We start from the raw sequence: 21,297 nt of genomic DNA, 5'->3' as shown, positions 1-21,297 counted from the left end.
TCTAAACTTGCAGATATCTTTCCAAGCCAGAGATTGTGTTAATTAAAACAGGGTTCTATATCTATTATGATTGATCTTTGTTGTTGGTATTGTCTGAACTCAGGCTCAATTTCTCCAGTCAATAATACATCAAAACAACTATACAGTTTGACAATCTTGGTCATTCTACATTCATTTAGAATTTTAGAAGCCAGCTGGCTATATACAGGAGAAGGAAATCACTTAAATATAAACAGCAATAACTTTTCAAGCAGAATCCACACAGGGTTACATCGCCACTGACAAGACAGTGAAGGTTCATGCATCCAGGTAGAGTCCCAAAGCTTCATCCTGATTTTCACTCTGCTATAAGCTTGAAAACTAAGGATAAGAAACAGCACAGAAGGTGCGTGATTAAAAAAACAATAAAACCAACAACCTGAAGTCTACCACATCTAGCAATTCCTGCAGTCAGGTAGGAATTCAAGGAATTAATGTTATAAATAGTCTAGTTTTAAACACACTAGATAAAGAACTGACCTTTTCTAGTAGTAAAAACCTTCCTGTCATTACATGGGTCCATTAATCCTACTCATTTCAAGCCGGTTGAACATGAAATCACATTTTATCAAAAGTTTTTAATCACAGATTTTGATTTATACAAGCATGAAACCAACAGGCTGTGCAAATGCTCCACTAGTTATGTTTTAAGTTTAGAAGACAGCATGCTGGAGATTAAGTGGGTTTAAGTGGATTTACAGTCCAAGTTAACTTGTTGTGGAGAGAACAGGAGAATTACAGTAGTTCCAGGTTAACTAGGACAGTTAACAGCCCAAACAAGGAGCAAAGTCAGCAAACAAGGAGCACAGATAGTGTGCAACTTGCTTTCTGACGCTTTGCTACTTTCAACTTTAAAAAGTCTGTAATCAAACTTGAAATGTCCAGCTAATCTGCACAAGCAAAATGGATGCATTCCTTGTAGTGCTACACAGTGGGAAGATGAGAAACCATGGACATAATCAGACTAGATAAATGCTCATGAGGACAGTCAGGCATTGAAACAACTTCCCTGCAGGTCAGATAGTCTGCCATTGAATGTTTAAGACCAGAATACTACACAAAGTAGTAGAACAGCCAGGTATGACCTTGCTTTGAGGAAGATTAGAAGGGTTCTTAAGTTGTTGTCTAGCCTGAATTGAATTATAACCCTCAACAAGTTAAACCTTGTTTTAGTTTACGCCATTCTGTTCTGTGATAATCTAAAAGCCTATAACATAAATATTGAAATAAATATTTTCATTGATACTTGAAAACAACTTTAAGGTGGCACACATGATGTGAAGATTCATTCAAAAGCATACACCAACAAGTTAAGATGCCAAATATATTTATTTGTCTCTTAAAAAATATGTTATTCTTTAGAAAAGACAACAGCCTAGGTAATTTCAATACAGATTAAAGTACACCCATCTGAAAAATACTTCATGCTGATGTTTACTTAAACATCAGTACCAGACAAGCAAGCAAAGAATTATTTTGTCAGTAGCAGTGAGGTACCAAGACAGAAGAAACACTTTAAAATTAAGAGGAACTCCAGAGTGTTTCAGCCTAGTAGAGCCAAAATTCAATGAAAATGACCAAGAACTGAAGTTCTCTACTCCTTTTAATCTTTATCTGCTGCCAGAAATAAATGGGTTATAACAAGGAAGCAAGCATCTCAGTAAACAGAGCTACAAACTGGTAAAGACAGTTCACAAACTCTGAGTAGTCAGAAGAGTGCAGCACTGTTCTAATATTAAAAAAGGAGGCGGGGGATTTTTGACAAGCTAGAAAGATCTAGTTGAATTATTTTTTCCAAGGCATCTATTCTTATTCAAAATATTCAGAACCATCTCCAGAAAAAAAAGAAGGAAAAAGCAAGTTCATTGTCACAGGACAGCAAGATATTTTACCTACTTTACCTTGCTAAAGTTTTTTTGTGTTAGTGCATGAAAAGACTTCTGGATGTTTATTACTACATGTGAGTACAAGTGAAATTACCATAAATATGACAGAAATGCAACAGTATTGATTAATATATTTTACAAGTATTAGCTGAAAGTAATATTTTTTAAATAGCTGAAGATGTATTTTTGTTAGTATCTACATAGCAGTGCCTTTCCATTAAATACAATCATTTACCTTTACCTATCTCATTCTTATGCAGTGGTGAAAGCAGTCTTTTCCACTTGATCCTGGTGAACACACCAATGATGATATTGGCCCCCTCAAGACTTCCAGAATATCTTGATCCAAGAGAGCTAGCAAGGAGACAGACCCTCAGAGTGGAGACATATGTACAAGTATAGGTGAGAAGTCAGGCTAAAGCAGGGCATTATTGGTAACAAAAGAAAAATATTCAGAGGTGCAAGTGTCTGTTCAGCTAAAGCCACAAGTGAGTCCTATTTGGAATGTAGCATGTAGCATATCCTAGAATGCAAAGTAGACACTGAAGACACTGAACGTTGTCTTTGTTCCTTTTTAGGAGTGTAAACACTACCTTATGTTCTCAAGTAAGCACTAATCAGATTTAGATGAAGCCACTCAAGCAAGAAGAGTGAGAACTCACAAGATACTCCTGTTTAGCATAAAACTGAGTATGTAAGCACCCACAAGAATCACCTGTTCAGATAATACCAGACACCCCATATGGATTGTCACAATGCAGCACCATAGCAGCAGTTTGATTTAAGGAACAGTCTTGCTGCTCATTCCATCACATTCGCCAAACAGTGGTAGCATTAGCAGCACTGTGATTTACTCTCTGCTTTCAACGGGTCTAGGTCCAGTTTTGGTTTCCCCACATCATTCTCTTCATTAGGAAAGGTTTTATAGTTGGCAAGGATGTTTTCCACCAAGAATCGAGCAGCTTCATCTATGTTGATGTTGTCCTAAAAATAGGAATACAAATAAGTTAATAAATTGCTTGTTGGATTGTTTTTTTCTTTTTAAAAGTCATACTTCCCTGTTAGAAGCTGGCCAAATATAAACTTCTCTAGAGCCATCAGCAGAACACAGACAGCTTAGATGCAACATAATTGCTTAAAAATTTGCCTTTTGTAAAAAAAAAAAAAAACATTAGAAAAGTTTAGTAAAGCTATTCACCCACCATACATAAAGGATAGTTTGACTCCAAAGTATTGTGTAGTCTGGGGATAAATCATCTGTGTTCAATCAACTCATAAGTGCCAAGCTGCATTTATGCATCAGGAAAGATAACAGGCAATTACACTGTTTTTAGTAGTGTATGGCCTTTTGGGGCCTACTTCTCTTTCTACTGCAGTATGAATGAACTTATTTATCAAAAAGATCTTTTGAACCAGCCCCAAAAACCCAGAAGAGTCAAGGTGCCTCATCCAGCTATTTCCTTATGCATGCTTTGAGAAGTATCTTAACTTACACTCCAAAGAATGTGTATGCAGAATACCTGAAGCTGTATTTCAGTCTAGTACCATACTCAGCGTGGATCTCTATTCCTTACTTTAAAGTGGGCAGGAAGAGATTTATTTCTTGCCATTCCTCTTGCAGATCTTTGAAAAAATGCGTCATCAGGTGCTAGAAATGGCTCTCGCACAAGTACACTTTATGCCAGATTGTCAGCAGCAACTGATGGAAGTACACAACTCAAGAGAAGAGAAGGATCTTGAAGTTTAGCTTAATATAAAGGAATTATCAGCCAGACCAGTAACTGGCCCTGTCATACAAATCGATGCTTGAGATTAAAGGTTTTTCAACATGAAGGCAGTCAGGTTAAGAAGCTATTGATTTCACTTCCAACTAAGCTACTGTAAGCACATATGCATACTGGCTGAGTTTGATTAAAACATTTAAAACTACTGAAAGGTAAGCTTTATTTGGAGAAAAGCAGCTGTCCCTTAGATTCAGTTTCTCCTTAACTGGGCAATTATATTTTCTCTAGTTCAGTCTTGCCATTACTTAATAAAGTAGAAAGTGGTTAATGTCATTGTCTAGGTAGATAGTACCAAGTGAGCAGATAGCTTTAGCTGGAGTCTTACCACTTCCTATATGCACCAGAGAAGACAAAAGCTGCAATGGGAACCTTTCACTCAAAGATGCAGTGTTTTTTTTTGTCAGTTCAATCAGTATTTATTAGCACTGACATCTAAAGAACAACACTGATCTTGATGCATGCAAGACCAAAAAACCTTATTGAATTCAATTCGTGTTTCCACTTTAGCATTGTCTGACCATAAGATGCAGTTCATACTAAATATGCTTTAAGCCTTCCTTAACAATGAACTATCCTGAACACCACTTCTATTTCTCAGTGGACGCTGGAATCTGAACTGTCACTTCCTACACCTGATAAATTTCTTTTCAATATGACTATATTCATCTGCTTTCATGCCAATAGGAAGCACACTTAGACATCTACTTAACACTTACCTTGGCAGATGTTTCAAACCATCCAATAAAGCCACCTTCTCTGCAGAACTGGTCCATTTGAGAAAGATTTTGGCTGCCATCTTTCTTCTGATCACACTTGTTTGCAAGAAGAACAGCAGGGATGGGGCTGCCATTAGGAAGAAGTACTTTACTGTCCAAATCATGCTTCCACTTTGAAACAGCCTCGAATGTGGAGCCTCTTGTGACATCAAAGACCACAAAAGCACCAACTGCTTCTTTGTAGTAAACTCTTGTCATATTTCCAAAACGCTCCTGGCCTGAAAAGGAAAGAAGTAACAATTTTTTATGTGCTTGCATTCACCACAGTTTATGCTAAAGCCTATCGGGTTAGTACATACAAGGTCAGCCTTTAGGTTCCTAACAGCTTATACATTGTCTCTTCCATCCTATGTAAGGTCAGTGCAACAGCCATTATGTACTCCCCCATGTGACAAGTTGCAATTGCATGTGACAAGTAAGTAAATGCAAATGACAAATAAGCTTTAAAGTATAGTTTTTAGTAGTGCCCTTTGAGAAGTAATGCCTAAAAACACTATCAGCACAACCAGACATAAGTCATTCTTCTCACAAAAGAATCTTCTGTGTGATTTAGATGTAAACCTAGCCATTTCAAGTACACATTTAAGAAAACACAAGATTTTCCTGGAGGGCAGACAAGGCTTTCTGCAAGCACCAACACAAACAACCTTCAGTGAATCCTCTCTGAAGGACACATCTTTTAAAGATATTTTCCCTTAGGGAAAACTTGAAAGGAGCTAGTTTAGTAGTTCTTCATAAGCTTTTTTTTTTATTATTTTTAAGACAGACCTCTCTGTAATACTTTCTAATTACAGGAGTTCTACTGAAGCCCCAGGATTTAGTACAAGGTGAACAGAATAGTTAAAGCACAATCATTCATAATAAAAATTCAGAAACAAACTAACCATCAGAAGAAAAAGGCTTTAAGTAACATACAGTTCTTGTTGTCAGTACTACTCAAGTAGTAGAACTAGTGCCAGGTTCACTATTTGGAAGGTTAGATTTCACACTATACTTACACTTAAGTGAGCACAAGTGTCAAGTGTGACGTATGAGCATGTCACTTTAAATTTGGACTACTAACATGGTTTTCTACTTTGTTCAGAAGCCTCTACTGGCAGAAGTGGTTCCAGCACTATATTTTAGTCTTATACTATATTTTCACTTCAGCTGTTAGCGTGTATTTTGTGTGTTCTAGAATACTAAGGATTTTAACTTGGAACATCATTGTCCTTTCTCCCCCCACAAGAACATTCAAGTTTATCTTCGATTTGCAAGGACAATCACCAGAAGAAATAAACATTATCTGCTCAGAAATGAATCAGAAGTCACTAGATGAAGGAACTTGACAGAGTACACTATTTTAAGGTCAGTATATATCAGATTAGCTCATCCCCTGCAGACACTTTCAGCAAAGACTAAGCATCTGATATAATTGCCCAGAATCAGTAGTAGCTTCCAGAGAACTATAAAGATCTAGGAAGACTTCCCTCCCCCTCTCTGTACAACCTCAAAGTACAATGGTGCAAGAAACATCACAAACCAATATTTTAGGCAACAGCAGTTAAACAGGAATTTAATCATTAGCAGCTGAGTATCTCTTCTGTGGTCACAGGAAGCATGCACAAGAGGAAAGCTCTTCCTTCCATACTCAAATCTCAAGTTTTGATGCAGGATTTCTGCCCAAGACTTTTAGGACCAACAAGCTGGGTACCAAGCATGTATCTATGACTGTCACTGGAAGAGGTGCATTCTTTCTGAAGTGTCGGAAAAGTTGTACAGAAGTACTTTGTGTTGTCTTTCAAGCATAAGAAAGCCTAGAATGCCCTAGGAAGGTAGTGTTGTTATCATCAGTTCCTATATAATGGGGATCTTTCTTACCAGGCAGGAGTGCCAAGTCTTGTCTTCAATTCAGACAGCGTATCCCTATACACCACAGGTTAAGCTCACAGAAGTATGATCTTAATTTCTACAGCACTCTATACTAATTTCAGTATTTTGATGGATGATTTCTTCAGTGTAGCTCTGAAGTAGCCTCAAAACAAATCTATGCTGTCGTTTACTGTGTATGAATAGGAAGAAGTGAACAATCACATCAGTAATTCTTATTCTGTTCTTGAAGATGTATGGATTTTTTTTAATTATATCTGAGTTTTTGAAAAAGCTTATAGATATTTACATTAAAAATTAAGTGATATTGATTTGTTGGAAGATTGCTTCTGACATACAGACAATATAGTCACTAAATATGAAAACTAGAAGTTCTGCTTAATCCCCAGGTTATCAGCCCATTGTACATGCTGTAGGTAAACCTGATCAGTTCCCCCTCTAAGAAGAGGGAGGAGTTGTGTACAGGGATAAACCTGCACTGATCTGCCTTTTCTTCACATTCAGCAGTATTCACTTAAAGTGCGGCCTTTAACTGTCCAAGAAATTAATTTTAGTCATAAATCTAGCTGGCTTTGAGAAGTCTATCAATTCACCTCCATGAGACTCATCTTTCAACCTATCTGAAAGAGCTATAAGGATGGGTATGATCGTTATTCCATGAAGACAACATAAGCAATAATATGACCAGCCTAGAAGGCAAGAGTTCGTTGTAGTAACAGGCACACAGCATGAGTCAGGAAGATAATTCAATATAAACCAAGTAGACTCTCCATACAATTATGTTACTGGTGATAATACACAGGCTTTGAACAGAGCTTCTCATAGACAACAAGACACATTCTAGATGGATGTTTTGAAGTTTAACACACCTTTCAGGCAAAACATTTCAAGTGCTTTCCTGCTTGCGGAAAACACACACAGAAGGAAGCAAACCATAGACCACCACTCCTCCAAAGCTTAGAGTCTGAATATCATTCTCTACATTTATTATTAAAGCTGAATGTACTGAATTTTTACTGTGCCCAATCCAACCAGCAATTTCCCATTCCCTTTCTTACGTGCAGCAGGTTTGCCATAGTGGAGTTACTATGTGTGAGAGTAGTGCCATATAGCACAGGAAAATGATCATACCCTAGAGGTGAAAAAGCTAAAAGTAATCAGATGAAACTAGACTTACTGTCTTGTGCACAGAACTGTGGGAAAGGCCTGGAGTATAACAATGTGGTTACTACAGCAGTATGGAAAGAAAATAGAGGACTAGTAGGTGTATTGCTTTGATTTGCCTGACAGTAGCACAGACATTTTTCTGTTTCACAGGTTCAGGCCAAGCTACAGTGCAGTCATGGACAGAGGTTATGTTTGGGGGTACAAAAGTGGCTGCATACAGTGCAGAGTTCTGTATTCTCTAACCACAAAGTTTTCACATCTAAATGACTCAGCACACACCACCATATTTTCCAGTAATTGCAACAGCAGTAAGTGAAATAATTGCATAATGTCCTGCACTGGGAACTGGTTTGGTTCCCTACAGTAGCATCACAGAACTCAGCTTAGTTTAAACCTGTATTAAACTTCAGGAGCTTTTCTTGATTCCTAGTTTAGCTCTGTTACAATAGTTTTCGACTTGGCTTATAAGTTTAAGAAAAGGCTTATAGCCTAATATGACAATAGAAACTTTCATTTACTACAAGAGATGGGTTATCACTATGAGAATCAGAAAGTGCCAGCCTTTTCTTGAAGTTTATTTAGATATATACAAGCACCTAAGTTCCTATGGCAGTTTTTCCCAGTGCAAGAAAATACACAAGGGAGTCCTGTTTAGCAGTGTGACTTATTGTGGTCTGGCTTTTCAGTGTGCTCCTACTATTAATGCTGATCTTAATTACTGTTTATAGGATGGAGACTGAAGCTAGGAAAAGCAATTTAAGTGTGCTGGATATGCAAGGTATTGGGTATGTGTTGGTTCATTCCTTCAGATGGATTCTCCTATACCTAAAGCCTTAATATGCCAGGACCCAACTTACTGACAGCAAAGTGGCCTACAGCTTTCCCAGCTATGGTCTCTGCTGGGAAGGTAGGTTTTGGTTTATCTGACAATACCAAAAGCATAGAACAAGTTCCCCTATTTTGTATGATCTAATTTTCCTAGTCAATTCTGAAGCAATGCTACTCTGAGAAACACTGCTGTGTTAGATGCATCTAAAGTCCATTTCTTCACCTAGAGCACTACTACTAGAAGTAGTCTAACTTCTCTCTTGGAAGAAACTGTTACGATATTCTCCAAAAATTGTGTCATTGGTGAGGAAGGAAAAGATGACCATGTATTAAAGAGGCCTGACAACTGGAAGAATTGTGAAACAAATAGTTTCTCTTGCTGAAGACAGGCTATTGACAGACTACTCAGCTCAAAGAACGGCCAGATCTCAAAATCTGATTTTAAGCACACCTGGCAGATCAGCATCAAGTAATCCTAAGATATACAAATATGACTGAAGCTAAAGTCACACAGAAGTGAAAGCACAGCTAGCTGAAGAGTTCTGCTTCCAGTCAGCAAGTATCTTTAAAGATCATTCCCACTAGTTTTACCATTTTTCCCCCTGGACCCAGTAACAGTTGTCAACATCTGATAAATAATTAAGTACTCAGCTTGTAAATAAAGCCAAGCAGCTGTTTCTAACATCGTCCTTTAGAATACTGAAAGGCATTTTAAGGCAGTTTAATAAGAAATAACCCATATAAGAAATAATCTATAAAACCAAGCCAAGAGATCCAGCAATACTTCTTTCTTCACTGTAGTGAAGAAAGTCAGATGTTAGAGTCCTACTGAATCAATTCAGAAAGTTCAAGATCCATAGAAGTTCCAATCTGCCAGGGAGTTACAGTTATACTACTTATATTTCAACAGGAAAATCTCAAGTACAGTTTTAAATAGTGCAAACTTCAGTATCACAGGATGCTTATTAAAGCATAATGAGCAGACTAGTGTTAATCTGAGAATATTTGAATTTTCTACTTTCTTTGTGAGAAGGATCAATCGTTCACCATGACTCTCAAGAGTCAGTATGAGTCATGTCAAAATTCACGAAGGGTGACATTACTGAAAGCCTATTTTAAAAAAGATACCTTAACTGTCTTGTCTGGTGGTCTAAGTGCGAGGATAAAGCTCCTGCAGGTACGGAAATACTGATTTTAATCCCTAGAGAAGCTTTGAAAAAGCCTCCTGCTCAATGTTTTACAAGTTAACACATTTGGAAATACATAAGTATCTCAAAGTTGATACACGTTTCCTCCAAAACAGTTCCATGCTAGTCACAGCAGAAATCTCTTAGGTAATAGTTCTGCTACAAAAATCAATATTGATCACAGAGAACAGTACTTAGGAAGGACATCATTTAGTTTCCTCACAGACATCTAACTTGCATTTTCAGTGGCACTACCCAACTTCTATAGTACAAAGCAGAAGACAACTGTTTCCAAGGAAAAAGCTTGTACACAACTATCATGGTATGATGTATCAAGTAAAAATGCATCAAGCTTCACTGCAGTACAAGTTTGTGTACATGCATGAAGAAAATAGATCAGTGCAAGTAAACACTCTGGATGTACATAATAAAAGCTTCCTTTAATGAACTGTGAAAAAAATAGTAAAACCAAAGTTCTGTGAACATTTAGAATAGACTCAATGAGATGAGCACTATGCACAGCCTTTGGTAGCTGAGCATACCAGAAGTATGCTCCTAGGTCCTTTTAGACTTCACTGAGTATCATCTCAGATCCAGAACACTCATCACCAAGCCAGAAAAGCTCTAATGTGATTGTCAGCACCATGGCTCACAGGTTCTTGCTATCAACTATTCTGACAACTAACCATGTAGCATGCTAGCAAAACATGTACCTGTGCAATTATGCTGTACAGTTCAGTCTTCAATGTTTAACTCTACAAATTAGTTGTCTCACTGTCCTTAAATTGGTTTGAAACATTTGTTTTTACTCAACCTAATCAGGAAAGAATTGAAAAAATTAACAGCAAATGAAAACCTTTCTTCCTTGTCTTCCCTCTCCTTGGAGTAATGAACACTTTCTCTCCTGCTTCAGCAGTGCTGCTGTAGAGGTTAAAACCTCAGGCTCTCCAGATGTCTGGGTCAAGCTCTTACATATTATCAGGGGAACATCTCAGTGGCAGCTCCTTATCTACAATGCCAACTCTCAGCACAGTTCACATCACGCAGTATGGTAGATTTAAGTTACAGCACCATCCAAATGGGTTGGGTATGCAGCCCAATCCCATCACTAAAAGTTGGTTAAGTTTTGAATGGGACAGTGGATCCAAATCCCTAATGAAATGTAGGCAAGAACAGACTACACTTTGAATGCCTCTTGGTCTTATAGCTAGATGTAGAATGCAAGATAAGGATGAGGATGTATTGCCCCATTCTCCAGACACTTGAAACACATTTTAGCACCACCAGATTCAGGTATGTGCTAACTGGGGGGGTACTTCTCTAGCAAGATATACAAATGCATTACTTCCAAGCCACCCACCACTGCTGATATTATTCCCCCCACTCTCTCCCCACACCAGGACAGCTTGTCCCAGAACTGTCTCACTCAATTAGAGCAAATCTGTTATTCAGCAAAAAGTAGGTTAACCAAACCACTACCAGTTTTACAGGACATGCTCAAGTGACTGCCTGCTTTTTCACATAGGCAGCAGCTGTACATTGTGAGAGAACAGGCAGCTAGATTCCAAAATGGTCAGTACAGGCTGTCTTTCCACGCCTCATTCTTACCCATATAAGCCATAGATGCAAGATTACACAGTGTTTAAACTAGATTGGCAGCTCTGGTAGATATTAGGAACCTGTAAGTTATGAAAGCTTCACTTTTACTTTTCACCACTGTGAAAGTAATATTTGGTATTTGTGGTTCTGATGACAAATGTTAAGAGGTTAAAAAAAGTGAGAACAAGAATATTACATTTTCCTGTATTAGGCAGTACTACAAGGTTTAATTGCCTGCAACTCCTACAGTTTACAAGAAACAAGCCCCTGATAAATTTTAAGTGAGTTTGTGGTGTCCTTTCTTACTAAAGGTCTAAACTAAACTACTGATCACTGGAAGGATAACTTCCTGAAAGTAAGCAGACCACACCCCTCAGAGAAAAGCTTTCCAATAAAGAAATAACCAACCAGTTCATCCCTACTCATCTGACACCCATCTTAACCAGAAGACATAACCTACGGTACTCTAGTTATGTTTACACTAGACAGTGCCATGTTGCAAAGGGAGTTGTAAGGTGTAGTTCTGTTGAGCAAATGTTCTGATCTAATAACCAGAGTATACCAAATGCTATATGTATACATAGTATGTATTTGAGAGATTTATTCTGAACTAGTTTCCGTCATTGAAACCACTGAACTGACATCAGTCAGGGGTAGCTGCATGTTGTTTAGGTCATAATTTGATATGTTTTCACATGTTTTTAGGAGTCTGTTTCATTCTAAAATGTTAGAAAGAAGTTCACTCTAAAGTTTCATTGCATAGTACAGCCAAAAATCTGAACTAGTCAGTTATTAGCCTTCCCACTTGAGAATTCTGGTAGCTAAGCAGATAAGTACAAATGCTGAGAAGCTAGACACCTGATTTCTGTCAGGAAAATTGATCACATCTACCATCTTTACAGATTGTAAGAGCACACTATTCTCTTCTACAAGGTAGAAAAGTTAAACAGGAAGAATTCTTCCTCAAAAAATTTCACAGCTTTCACAAGGAAGTTTACAGTAAGACTGAAACTTCTTTGCTGCTTGTAGTCCTTGGCTAATCCAGTGAGTTAATATTGCCTGAGCTGGCTTTAACAGCTATTTAGTAAGCATTTAGGCAAGACCTTACACTTATAATTCAGCTAGATTTGTCCAGCATCAAATACATGTAGGAGTTTGACAGTTTATACAAGAAAGTCTAACAGGCTTATTTTCACTTCCTTTGCTTGCATCTTCGACAAACAAATTGAGACAAGGAAGTATTCGACTAAGCAGTAGATTTTTGTCCCTTGAAAAGTATAGCTCAGCTAACTAATTTCTAACTAGACATCAAATATAGTACATGTAGAAAAATGGCTGGTTTCTATTTTACTCTACCTAGGCTCATTAAAACAACTTAACTGCTAGAGTTAAGCCCCCCCCAGTTTGTCTCCTTCAGTGCATTGCCATGCAGCAAGAGCTACACTATGTAGTTAGCAGCGACGCTGCATGGGCACCGTGGCATTTCACAATACAGGAGAACAAGTCTAAAGTCAGTTTGTTTCAAGAATGACTTCACCACGAGACTGAGAAATTTTAACTCCTAAACCAGCCAATGTGTCATATACACATATATAGAATTCCAGTGGCACACTATGTCAAGTAGCTGCCACTTTGCTCTACCCAGCACTCTATTCCACGAGCATTTAAAGAACAAGTTCCCATAAGCTCTTACTAGTGACACTTAAAGGCTTTTTAAAACATTATTTGATAAGCTGCCAAATTCACACAGTAAGGAGTAGTATTTACATTTACAGCTAGCCTAGAAGCTATCATTAGTCAAAGTACACTACATTTTCTTAGCCATAGTTAGAACGTTTATTTCTAAACAAGCTCTATAAAATCCTGACATCAAGACTCATCTTAGCACCACATCTACCTTCATTCTGCACATCTGTAGCCAGATGACATCTTCAAAAATTGTCTTACCAACATGAAAAGCAGTCACTGCTTACTGCTGTTCATACTAGAAGTAACACTTTCAATAATTTCACAAAAAATTATTCCTACTTTCATAAGAAAACAGATTCCTTTATTGCAAACTGCTTCCTTTTGACATGGCATGTCACACTTTGGAACTTCTAGCCTGAGTATTTGAAGGAGACCATTCACAAACTGTAAAGGCAGGACAGTGAGTCTGCTGGAGTTGAAGGAAGATATTAACAGCTGCTCTGAAATTTAATTCCAATGTCCTTGATTGCTACTGGAGGGAAGAAACATTTTATACAGAACACCAAAACTTTTTTGAGTCAGGCTGCTAAAGTTACCCATCTTATAAAATAAAATCAGTTTTGAACACATCTGTAAAGCACTTGCCAACTTAAGCTGTACTTGTTTACATGCACTTCACTGATACCCAGATTTGGTGTGCACATAAAGGTAAAAGGCCAAGTGGGTATCAGTAAATAAGGCAAAGTCACAGAGATTCTGAAGCTGGAACTCTACTGTCAGAGAAGTTGATAAAGGTCCATCTGCATCCTTGCACAAAGAAAAAAATGTAGCTACACCAATTTATCACTGGAGATTAATACAGCTGACTTGTCAAATACCTTAATTTCTGAAGCAGTATTACATGACTGGCAAGAACTTAGCCAATACTTGCCTCAAAAAATAACTTAATAATCAATTCAAGTTAGTGGATTTCCACACAGATTTATAGGTTTAATAACTTGACCCAGAAATTTGTTATGTTATGAGACTAATGCTATTTTTCTTCCCATTTGCTTTTTTGCTTTCTCCCCTCCTGCTTAATGAATCCATCCTTTGTTCTCTGTACTTGAGTGCTACGAATTATTTTTATTATGGCTTTGTACCAAGTGTAAAACACCTGAACAACTGCTAATATGATATGAACTTTATCTATTGCAAATAAGACTCAAGTTCTATGTATTCCACAGTAATTAGAAGATCAAGGACTAAAGTTCTATTCACATTTTCATTGTGAATAGAAATTAAGAGTGCTTGCTAAAAATCAATACAGTAATCTTGGCTTTAAGTGTGTACTAGATCAGCTGGACTTTTAAGATCACATTCCTAAACCTACTACTTGCAGGATAACCAGAAAAGCCTATGAAGAATTTCTAAGCTTATTTCCAAGATGCTGTAAGAACATCTATCAAGTTTTCCATTTAACCGAAACCTAACTGAACAGTCCTGTCTTGCACAACCAAAGTCACTGTACCTAACTGCCTAACCCCAGCTTCAAGACTAACATTTTCCATGTGCTTGCAGAATTTCTACTTTTAAAAACCAGCACAGAGGCTTTTACAAATTTAGTTTAAGACAGAAGCAGTACTTTGAAGTGCTACATAATGTACTGAGCATAAGAATCTTCAGCTTTGAATAACCAGTTCTCCACCAGCAGAGCAAGGAAACAGCTTTATTAGCAAGACTAGCAGCCATCACTCATGTCACTTGTTTGTGGTATGCAGGGATGCCTGAAAGCTGAAAGTAGACATACCAAGAAGGAACAAGTTTAACATGTTTAGCACTAAATTGGACTACTTCACTGCAGAGCTGCAAGTAAAGCAAGTCATTGTCAAGTGAAAGTTCATAAACCTAGTCCTGCTGTTCCAGAGGAGTCACAGGAAAGGACACCCATACAAGATTTCCCACATCAGGGTGGTTTCAGGAAGGAAATGCACAGTATCTTCAGCTGTTTCTTGTCTCTACTGCTTCTGAGAAAGCATTTCAATGCCTTTACAGATGAGCAGGTCTACATTTTCCCTAAAAATTTGTCTACTAGCCTTTCATGTTTTCAACCAACATTAAGTAATTATTCTTACACGAAATGTATACATGCAAGAAGCATTCCAAGGTCAGTCATGGGTCTTTCAGACTTTTCTGACTGATTAGTCTGAACTTCACCACAGAGCACTCCCGACAGAGCTTTCTGACCTACCTCACCTATTACCAGAGTGATAGTGCTTCCATCTTCACATGAAAGCAGTTGTATCTGGAACCACTATCACCAGGTAAATCAGAAAATAACCTCAGACCACTTGCCAGTTTTTTTTAAATGAAACTCTAAGCTCCAAGTTTTGCATCCATTTCTGATATTACTATTTATGTGCAGTTTTCATTCTTCCTTTCATGTTCCTCAATCTTAGGAATATCTAATGAATGCAGAAGCAAAGTTGTGGGCAGGTTACGTCTAGACTCTCAGCCTCCACCCTGGGCTCAATTCCAGGCACAAATAAAAAACATCAGTTTATACTGCAAGAAACGAGCTTGCAACCTAGTACCTTGAAACAACTCAGCAGTCCTTCAACACCTCAACAGCACAAATGCAGAACAAGAATAAGCTAAAGTATACAACTGCTCAAAGTTGAAATATTTTTCACATGGCAGCTTGAACATCTTTAAAACACCACCAGCAAAACATGTAAGAGTGCAAAGTCATAGTTCAGAGCATGTAGCTGCGAAGTACACCACCTCTACAAAGGAGAAATCCAACTTCACTGGGACAGATTATCAGGTACACTTTGGTAATCCTTGGTATCTAGGCCAGAAGGCTTGCATTTTGCCTTCATTATCTCACTCTGCAAATCCTTCTTTCAGGTCTCTTTTCCCTACTGTGAAGTGTGTTTAAACATTTCCCTTCCTTTCTTCAACATCCATGGATTCCTGCACCCATTTTCCCCATTTCTCATGGTTTCCCACAGATAAAAACAAGTTAACTTCCAAATAAACTGAAAGCTTAACATTTATTCATATACTTAAGATCAACTGGTCTTCATAGGAGAAGGCTTATTCCAGGCCTTCAGCTTAGCATTTGAGGAAAATACTTCATGTGATTTCTCCATCCTCTTCAAGAGGGAATTCAAATGTTTTCAAGGAGACAGACAAGATGTTAGTAACAAATTTGCATGCTACAAATCTTATCCATTAGCTCTTGAAAATTTGTACCTAAGTATTCTAAACAAGCAATAAACAACTGTTCCTATTCTGTTCTGACAGTTCCATTGCCACACTCTTCCAGTTAGAATTTTGAACTTTTTCATAGAAATTTTAATGATGTCCTGGAAAAAGGATACTGTAGCCAAAGCTAATGCAGAATGCATCAATGCCTCACTGAAAGCTATTTAGAAAAAAGCAGATTTGTCTAGCAGATGTCATTAGTAACATTCATGAAGGATTCACGAAGGAAGGCCAAGCTCAAGTGATCATCTACAACTTTTACCATTGCTATCCTCCAGAAAGTTGGACATTTTTATAGGCTGATGTGAGTGACAGTGGTAGCCAACATGATTACAAAGCTAAAGCTACCTAGTCACAGCTCTTACTATTTCAAAATAAAAGTCTGATTGATTTAGATGAAGTCCTTAAGGTGATTTTTCAACACAGTTTAAAGTTTCACCGGTACGATGTATTCACCTCCGTCACTGCACTATGGTCAGTGCATGTTCATCAAGTACGAATCTCAAGCATATTGAAATAGTTTAAAAACTTCCCCATCATTAAGATGCTTTTGTTTTTGTATCTCTTTACCACAATGACTCATCTTTATCTCCTATCTCATGTATTATGTCCTTTGAAGAAGAGGGTTAACCTTTTAATACTTTCAGAATTTATCCTGGAAGAATTGCTTAGCATAACTTCACATGCTGAGATAAAAACAACAGTAATGCCCAGCTAAGATTTAGAAGTTTTGCTCCTGTACAAACATGCATATAATCTGAAAAAAGCTGAGCAGAATATTTCATGCAGCAGACAAGATAATTTGACAGTGACTGACAGTAGTCTCTCAAGCTTTCTCATCTCTATTGTTGGAAAGGCTACAATCTGTGTCTATATAAACAAAAATGCCTGAGTATTTACAGAATATGAAAGTATAGGTATTACAGCTCCCTTCTTCCTTTTAGCACCCAAACCTGCAGGAGTCAGCCTTCCTGTTGTAGGATATAAGTAATGCAATTTTCACCAAAAGAAAAGAACTGGCACTATAACATTGTTGGGGCCTATCAGGGAATTACATGGATTTATGACTAAAACCTGAGCTAGCACAATAAATTGAAAACATTCACAAACCTGCAGCACTGCAATACACAGTGCAACATTCATCAGTTTGATGTTTGGCTACATTCACACCGGAAGCCAGCACTGTATCTGCACTATAATCCTTAGCTGATGGAATGAGCAACACGATTCATTTCTGTCACTGATTTACTTCAGAATACAGCTCTGAGGAAAGCTTTTGATGACAGACTTAACTACAAGCTGACCTAGGGAAAAATAACATACTTAACTTTGCTTAAGGGCTTGACTCATGTTCAGAAGCCTTTTTAAGTACATTAAACTCAATTCAGAGCACCAGCACCACATTGCTTGCAGGGAAGTCACATGAAGCATTACTTAACATAAGATTTAGATCTCTTCAAGAGTTCTAAAGCTGTTTGTCTGCATACACCAGCAGACAAAATTATCTGTGAACTGTTGAAAACCAGAAGACAGTTGCACTAATGAATTAAGAGGGAATGACTATCATATGCTCAGATACTTCATGGCACATGCTTTAGGCAACAAACCCTGGGACAATATAGAAACCATCTTCAGCCCAGTTCTTTCTCGTCACTTCCACACCCTCAGGTCTTTAGAAAGATTTGTAAAGTACAGACTGAACTGCAGAACACCTTTCCAGCTCAAGTACACTTGCAGTTTTAGGACTATGAAACTCTCACAGATACTAAATTCCTTTTTACTTCAGTGGTTAATACTTAAATGGAGACCTTGAGTTCTAGAGAATTCTGAACTATTACTGTCAAACTGTCTGAGCACAGCTCAATTAATAGTACTAGGAATGCTTACTTGTATTCTTAGTCTTCTATTGGAGAAGGGCCCTCAGACTCTTGGAAACAGAACAGTTAATCTACCAGATTCAACATACAAGTCTGGACTGCAAATAGAAAAATCATTGTATTTTGGGTTATTTTCAGAAGGGAAAGATTAGCCAGGAGTTTTATAAGAAAGTAAACATCACACTAAAAACACCATTTAGCTTAGTAAGGCATCAACTGCATCCATTGGCAGCTGTAGAAATTGTATCTTGAAATGACAGTCTTAGTACTCCAGTCAGTCATCTTAAAGGGTTTAAATGTAGTAACCCTTTGCAGTAGGACTTTCCCAAACTGAAAGTTTAAAGTTTATAATATTTGTTACTAGTACAGCTTTGTTACAAGTACAGCTAAGTTTCTGCTTAGCCTGTTGAAACAAGTCATTTTGGCAGAGCAAGATCTACCCCAGTGTCAGAAACCAAAGACTGAGAAGAATTTAAACAGCTGCCTGCCAAACACGAAGACCCTGGAACAACATTATCTTCACAACTCCAGACTTGCTAAAACACAGCCAGAGCACTGCAGCAGCTTGCACCAATACTGCCAATTTATTGAAAAAACTTGAAGAGTGTTTTGCAAAAAAGAAACCACAATAGAAATCCTGCCAGTATTTCCCCCACTCTTCAAAACAATTAATCTTAGTTTTTCCTACAGCAGAAAAACCTACCATGTGTTTCAGCACATTACAGTAAGAAGCAAGCCTTTCAGCATAAGAATCATAGCTAAAGTGTTTTAGGATGAATTTTAAAGCAGAAACCGCTGATACGGACCTGCAGCTGGTTTGGCACAGGGATGTATCAGCTGTGCATTTCCCTTCCTGTTTCATGAGCTCCTGACTAAGGAGTGTGTTCGTGGAAACAGTAACTACCAGTTGTTAGCCTAGTATCTTTCAGTGCAAGTTTAAAGACAGTATCTGAAATAAGGTATTTTCTTATATAAGGAAGTGTTCTTAAGACAGGAAAAAGGGAGCTGCAGGTTAAAGGCCAGGCTACATAAAAAGACAAATGCAATGCCAACTTGAAATGACTGAGTTGAGAGAACACAGGCTTCTTAGGAGATTACAGCAAAGTTATATTTGCCATCTGTCATTTAACACTTAAGCACTTAACTATATGTACACAGTTTGGTTCTTTAAGATGCAGTGGCATTACAGAGTAGTTCTTATCATGCATAGGAAAGGAAACAGGGCTTTACTGTTTTAGTGCAGTCATAGTATCTTTTTGACACACATTCAAGTGCAGAACAGAGCATAACAGAGATCCCTCACTCCCTGCGCAAGCCAGGGGTCACAAGTTAAATTTAGATTAAGCAGGCTCCTCCAAACCACTGAAGGGGAAGCACACAACCTTTCTGAGGCCAGTTCTAGTAACTGGAATGCCTTTAGCCTGCAAGGTGTACCAGGTGTACCTACTGAGCACAACCCACTTGGAGGAGACACGTTTCCTCTAGAAGCACCACAGAGTAGGAGCCATGAGACAGCTCGAGCAGCACCTGTGAGCAGCCAGAAGTAGAGCAGCTTTTTGAGGAGTGCTGTAAGAGCTCACAGGGCACCCACAGCCTACCAAAAGTCAAGAATTCCTTTTCCCGACGGAAACTGCCCACTACTCGTGCCTCAAAGGCAGATTTGAGCATAACAGGGAAAAGAAAGCCACGGCAGCAGGCTTCAGAGCCAGAGCACACTTCTCACCTCGGGGGCCTCGGTCCCCATCCCTCACCTGCGATGTCCCAGAGCTGCAGCCGCACCAGAGTCTTGCTGTCCCAGTTGATGACTTTGAGAGCAAAATCCACCCCGATGGTGGCCCGATAGTGTTGGGAGAAGAGCTGGTGCACGTAGCGCTTGATAATGCTGGTCTTGCCCACGCCCAGCTCCCCGATCACCAGCACCTTGAAGAGGTGCTCCCGGCTCTCCGCCACACCGGACACCGGCCCTTCCCCTCCGGCCATGCCTGCACGGCCCGGCCGCGCTGCCGGGACTGCGGATTTCCGCCGCAAAACTTTCCCGGCCGAGAACTCGCCTCCACCAACGCTACCGCAGAGCCGGCCCGCACCGGACGAGAGAACAGAAAGAGGGGAACCCCGCAACCACCTGACCGCAGTCACAGGACGCGGAAACTCCGCGCCTTATAAAGCCCGGGGAGGGGCAGAAGGTGGGCCGGCCTCCGGCTGGGGCGGGTCGGACCCGCGGCCGCGTTGGGCCACTGCGGTCCCGGGGCCGCGTGAGGAAAGCGGCCTCCTCGTGCAGCTCTCCCTGCGGGGAGTTCGTTGCTGGAGTATTGGACTAGATGACCTGTAAAGAGTCCCTTCCAACTCAAATGATTCTGTGATTCTATAACATTAGATTTTTTTTTTTTTGCTTGCATAGATGGCAAGGAACTTTTAGGCATTTTCTCCCACTTTTTTAAGCCTACCTATGCCTTATTTGTCTTATGTGCCACAGAAACTAATTACTGCCCTTACTTTCTTCATTCCTCCTTAATTTGTAAAATGAAGGGAACATAGGTCATATCAGACAACAGACTGAACAGCTATACTATTACTAGTGAGCTGAATACAAGTACTTCAGTGTACTTGAAATTTGATATCAACAATACCATAGGTTATTTTTTCTTCTTGCATACTGATTTTGAGAAATTAGAGCCAACATAAAAAAAAGGAGTCTGTAAGTCATGCTCTGCTCACAGAAGACTCAGAAACAGAAACAAGAAAAATGTGACTGATAATTTTCCAAAATTAATAGTTTGATCAGTTCTAATTATGTTACAGCTCGCCAAATAATATAGCAGTAGATCTTGCCTGAACCAGTAATTTGCCTTAATTTCATTATTATTCATTTCATGCAAGCTGGCGGATATCTGTGTGGAACAGCTTGGTAAAATCCAGTCATTTTCAGTCTTGTTATCACTGTTCTGCCCCTCTATGGTGCAGTATAATCAACCATGCATGAGGTTATAGAATAAAGCATAATCACCATCTGCCTAGCACAGGGTAGATAATCTTTATTCTGTCAGCTAAATTTTGGTGTCACTTGGTCTTTTACATGTAATTCTACTTTTCAACTGGCTCCACATTACCAGCTGAATTTCAGCAAAAATCCCCTACTGAGCTAGAATGTTGGCATCATGATATGGTAATTGGGATTACATTGTATTATATTGTTGCTTTCAATTGCTTACACTGGGAGACAAGGAAAAGGTTATTGTGCTATTTTAACTAGCTTAGCTAGCTGGTTGCCTTTAAGTAAGGTGCCTGTTTCATATTTCAAATAGTGATTGCAATTTTTTTCCCTTCCTTTCCCAGCACTGGAGATATCA

General features: G+C 38.7%; 1 protein-coding gene across 1 annotated transcript; it reads right to left on the bottom strand.

Annotated features, from left to right (window-relative positions):
- RAB32 (RAB32, member RAS oncogene family) lies at positions 1 to 20,098 on the bottom strand. Its single transcript, XM_003204103.4, has 3 exons — positions 19,702 to 20,098; positions 4,426 to 4,703; positions 1 to 2,909 (listed from the first exon to the last, which is right to left on the bottom strand). Exons 1-3 carry the CDS (start codon positions 19,928 to 19,930, stop codon positions 2,760 to 2,762), a joined length of 657 nt encoding a protein of 218 aa, XP_003204151.1. The 5' UTR covers positions 19,931 to 20,098; the 3' UTR covers positions 1 to 2,759.
- Positions 20,099 to 21,297: the final 1,199 nt, after the last annotated feature.

Source organism: Meleagris gallopavo, chromosome 2, assembly GCF_000146605.3.
Source record: "Meleagris gallopavo isolate NT-WF06-2002-E0010 breed Aviagen turkey brand Nicholas breeding stock chromosome 2, Turkey_5.1, whole genome shotgun sequence".
NCBI classification, from domain to species: Eukaryota; Metazoa; Chordata; class Aves; order Galliformes; family Phasianidae; genus Meleagris; species Meleagris gallopavo.
This window is presented reverse-complemented; position numbering and strand designations above follow the sequence as displayed.